Genomic DNA, 5,093 nt, shown 5'->3' with positions numbered 1-5,093 from the left:
AGGACTGTCTGGCCAATCCTATATATATATATATAGCTCCTATATATATATATATATATATATATATATATATATATATATATATACACACACACATATATATATAAAATGGAATGTTAGCCAGAAAAAGAACGAAGTAATGCCATTTGTGGATGGACCTAGAGATTACCATACTAAGTGAAGTACGTCAGAGAGAGGCAAATATTGTGTGACATCACTTATATGTGGAATTTTTTAAAAAAATGATACAGAGACTTCCCTGGTGGCGCAGTGGTGAAGAATCCGCACACGGGTTTGATCCCTGGTCCAGGAAGATCCTACATGCCACAGAGCAACTAAGCCCGTGTGCCACAACTACTGAGCCTGTGCTCTAGAGCTCACGAGCCACAACTACTGAGCAGCCCATGTGCCACAACTGCTGAAGCCCGCGCGCCTAGAGCCTGCGCTCCACTGCAATAAGCCTGCACACCGCAACGAGTAGCCCCCGCTCACCGCAACTAGAGAAACCCCGCAGGCAGCAATGAAAACCCAAGCAGCCAAAAATAAATAAATTTTTAAAAATGATACAAATGAATCTATATACAAAACAGAAACAGACACATACATACAAAACAAACTTACAGTTACCACGGGGGAAAGGGGAGAGAGATAAATTGGGAGATTGGGATTGACATATACACACTACTATATATAAAAGAGATAACCAGCAAGGACCTACTGTATAGCACAGGGAACTCTACTCAGTACTCTGCAATGACCTATATGGGAAAAGAATCTAAAAAAGAGTGGATATATGTATATGTATAACTGATTCACTTTGCTGCACACCTGAAACTAACACAACATTGTAAATCAACTATACTCCAACAATTTTAAATGTGCTGCCTTAAACCTTACCATTGAAAACATGACCCTTAAATATAGTTTACATGAAATACTGAGTTTTATTAAACACATTCCTTCCTGTTCAAGAAAAAGAATATTATTACACTTACCCTAAAAGACCCTCTTCCCAATAGCATCCCCTTCTTTCCACCAGAGAGATAATCAGTGCCCTGAATTTTGTCTTTGGAATCTCCTTTTAAGTTACATAAACATACATGTATAGGCCTGGCCAAGAATATTTGGAAGCTTAGGGACCATATATCCAAATTATAAAATTTATAAATCAAGCTAGCAAAGTGTTAATTAAAAAAATAAGAAGTAAGTTTTGTCCTCCTGCCTGGAAAAGTGAACCTTCTTGAACACCTAGAAAGCCAGATTCAAATTTCTCAGATTACCAATGAGGCTGAGCATTTGTGCACCTTTATTGGCCATTCCTCTGCTGTGAAATGATTATTTTGTGATTTTCCTAATGGGTTGTTTTTTTCTTTTTTTTTTTTGATTCATAGAAGGGTTTTACATATTCTAGATACTAACCCTTTGTCCAGTTCCAAGTATTGTAAATACCTGCTGCAAGGCTGAGCTTGCATTTTTACTCTTTTTGGAGTACTTTCATGAACAGAAGATCTAAATTTTAATGCATTTAAATTTATTAACCTTTTCTAAATTAGTTAATATATGTAAGTTTGAAGCAGTGTCTGACACATATTGTTTATCGTAATTTTTGAATTCTTTTCCTTTATGATGTGAAATTTTTATATCTAGTTTAAAAAAGCCTTTCCTATCCTGAAGCTATGCATATTTTCCTAAGAATGTCTTCTAAAAATTTTAGATCTTTGCCCTTCACCTGGCATGAAATTTTTTTTTCCTTTTTTATAACAGCTTTATTGGGAAATAATTAGCATACCAGAAGTCACCCTTTTAAAGTATGTATTTCAGTGTTTTTCAGTAAACTCAGTTGTGCAACAACATCCACTAATTCCAGAACATTTTCATCACCCCAAAAAGAAACCCCATAGGCACTGAATTTAATATATAGCATATATATATAACCAATATCCAGCACAATTTCTATTACTTCCCCAGTGATTCACAACATCATCTCTGTCACAAATCAAGTTTTCCTATCTGCGTGGATTTCTTGTTAGATCTCTCTATTCTCTTCCATTGGCCTATTTACCTATCCCTGCACTAATACATGCTGTCTTATTAAAGCAAGCTGTCATTCTATATTTTCTAATGAGAATACTGATTTCTATTGACACTTTGTACTTCCATATAAATTTTAGAAATAGCTTGTCAATTTCCACAGAAATCCCAGTTGGAAACTTAGTTAAAATTCTGGGGGCTTCCCTGGTGGCGCAGTGGTTGAGAGGCCGCCGGCCGATGCAGGGGACACGGGTTCGTGCCCCGGTCCGGGAAGATCCCACATGCCGTGGAGCAGCTGGGCCCGTGAGCCATGGCCGCTGAGCCTGCGGGTCTGGAGCCTGTGCTCCGCAACGGGAGAGGCCACAACAGTGAGAGGCCAGTGTACCGCAAAAAAACAAACAAATAAATAAATAAAAGAGGCAGAAGGATATCAACCTAAATTCAAAAGTCCACTATCTCTGCATTTACCACCTCTCCTCTGGCTTGAGGGATGTTTTGATTTGTAAAGACTGTAGAAATATAACAAAAATAAAGACAGAAATTGCATCACAATAGAATTTTATAGTACATCTGTTTAATTATATTATGACCATTAATGCAATATCTGCCTCAATAATTTAACTCAGATAATAACTTTTAAAAAATGGCATAATGACAGTTTAAAGCTGGTTCAATCACAATTTTACAAGCTTATTATTAAGAGTGAAAACAGATGACTATTTAAAATAGCTAAAAAGATAACATGTGTCATAGTGCTTAATGTTTCTGTAACTGTTGGTAAGGCTTCCATCTAAATCTGATGCAGAATTCTCAATGGCATTGAAACAGTTCTTTTCTCAGCCGCACGCACACTATATATACACCGTGCTATGAGTCTGGAAGAGACTGGCTATGGGTGCCACTCCTTGTCTTCAGCTGGGACTGCGCAATATCAGCAAGTGCGCTCTGTATCTTTTCCAGAAGCATGTCCCCTCGATAAACAACATCCTCCAGACATGTAGCAGCTTCGTGATTTTCTTCTTCCAGCTTATACAAGCTTGCAGCCTTTATAAGACACAAATTTAAGAATGTTCTGAGAAATGACAAACTTGGAGATTAATGAAAGTTGAGGTGGAAAGAACCTGCAGTAAAAGTATTTACTTTTAAATCTGATGACTACGCAACCATTGTGATAGATTTTTCAGTTGCAGAAATCCTAAGATCAGATAAAACTTTCAGTGGCAGAAATCCTAATATCAGAGTCTTCCCTGTATGAATTAACTTAAAAGATGACTTTTCGATTGGAGATCTCTGGATGGCTACATGAGACTCCCTTCCACACTGCTTTCGGACACTACTATTCTACTCCACACCCAGAATGTGCCCCTCCTCTCACTCTTTGCAAGGAAAAGCAGCAAACTGAGGAAAATGGCAAGTTTTCTTTAAGCTCAAAATTGGACAGTTATATACATTCAGCTCAGTCTTTAACAGGCTACAGTAGTTCACAGTAAAATTCCCACTTTAACATTTAGATTAACTTTGAAAATTGTAACAAAAGGCACTAAATCTATCTCTTTAATTCAAAATTCTCTACTCACAAAATTCTCAAAGGAAAAGATATTTTTACCTGTAAAGCAGCTGTAGATTCTTCACTGGGTAAGGAATCTATCAAAACATCAATGTCTTTTGCTGTTCGCGCAATCAACGCTGCAAAAAGCTGGGCATATTCTAGAGAAAGATGGTACTCATTTAGGATATTAGAGAATCTCAAGTTTTCAGAAAGAGAAGTTAAACTTTATGAAAACAGAAAACTTCATAACTTTTTCTGTAGCAGGCTTCTAATGATTAAAGTGTAATTTTAACACATCAATTCTATTACGTTTGAGAATTAGCTTTAATATTAACTCAAATTGGAATGTAAGCATAATGTATATCATTTCATTTATTAGGACAATACAGTGGTCACTTGAATAAAGGAATCTATAAATGGGATGCCTTTCTTATTAAGGTCCCTCAAGTAAAATTCAGCTAAATTCATACAATTCTCCTCTAAACAAGTAAAACGTCTGTTATTTGACAAGAAAAGAATTATGAGGTGTTACATAAATTGACTATAACAAATTCATTTCTTTTATGACAAACTTGTAGTAATATTCTCAAACAGTAACATTTTTAGAAAGCCATAAATAAGTTGAATGTTTCAATAAATCTAATTTTAAGGGATTACAGGTAATGTGAGAGTCAAACTAAGAGAAGCCAAGAAAATCTATTTACCTTCCGTAGGATTAGCTGGCTGATCTTTGTTAATGGCTGTCTGAATATTACTAAAAGAGGCAGGAGGACCACACTGCTGCAACACTCCAATGGCATTACAAAACTGATCTGCAAGCTTGAGGCCAAAGCAAAGGTGGCAAAGTTAGAAAGGATTTATCTGTTTTACCGATTTATTGGTAACGGCAGCAACAATGTTTCTATTATAATAGTCTCTGAGCAAGAAAATAAAACAGAAAGGAGTAATTCTGGATAACATAAACCAGCTACTAACAATGATTAAATGTTTGAATCATGCAAAGAAACTACGTTTGGTATCAATCAAAGAAATACAAAATAATCTTTCTTTTCTTCCCAAGGTAACAGAACGACAAGAGAAATATATGCCAATATTTACTGCAAGCACAAGTAAAAGACTTTTGGGGAAGCAGTGGTGGAAAAGAGCAAATGTGACAGGCAAATATCTAAGAATGGCCCCAGGGTGAATTTTAAAATGTGACTCGTGTATGACCCCTTTCCTCAAACTAGAGTAGTTACAAGAACAAAAGTGGGGAAAAGACTGCACCTTAAGTATTCTGAAATGTTTTTCTCCAGGACTCAAGCTGTAAACTCACAGGGCTCTAAAAGTATTCCTTAAGCAGTTCTGAAGATTGAGAATACCAAGTCCTTACTGAAACCGTGTCCCATGGGGTTAATGGAAGCTGTCACGCTAACAAAAATACTGGAGTATGTCTTACCGAACAGCAGATAAGGGAACAGCTTGTTCGAAACCCCTCTGCTTGTAACCTGCCTTTAAGACTGCTTTAGTTTTT

General features: G+C 36.5%; 1 protein-coding gene across 2 annotated transcripts in view; it reads right to left on the bottom strand.

Moving 5' to 3' along the window:
• Positions 1 to 2,585: 2,585 nt before the first annotated feature.
• Positions 2,586 to 5,093, bottom strand: part of MED21 (mediator complex subunit 21) — an 8,283-nt gene continuing 5,775 nt past the window's right edge. Inside the window, exons 2-4 of one of the 2 annotated variants that reach the window (XM_007446290.1) lie at positions 4,285 to 4,399; positions 3,638 to 3,738; positions 2,586 to 3,075 (exon numbers count right to left, since the gene is read on the bottom strand). In XM_007446290.1, coding sequence (XP_007446352.1) covers positions 2,899 to 3,075; positions 3,638 to 3,738; positions 4,285 to 4,399 — 393 coding nt within the window. In that variant the 3' untranslated portion in view covers positions 2,586 to 2,898. The remainder of the gene's footprint in view (positions 3,076 to 3,637; positions 3,739 to 4,284; positions 4,400 to 5,093) is intronic. The other variant, XM_007446289.1, reaches the window with a different exon arrangement.

This window comes from Lipotes vexillifer, unplaced genomic scaffold (genome assembly GCF_000442215.2).
Source record: "Lipotes vexillifer unplaced genomic scaffold, Lipotes_vexillifer_v1.1 scaffold477, whole genome shotgun sequence".
NCBI lineage: Eukaryota > Metazoa > Chordata > Mammalia > Artiodactyla > Lipotidae > Lipotes > Lipotes vexillifer.
The sequence above is the reverse complement of the archived record's forward strand: the minus strand, read 5'-3'. Positions and strand labels throughout refer to the sequence as shown.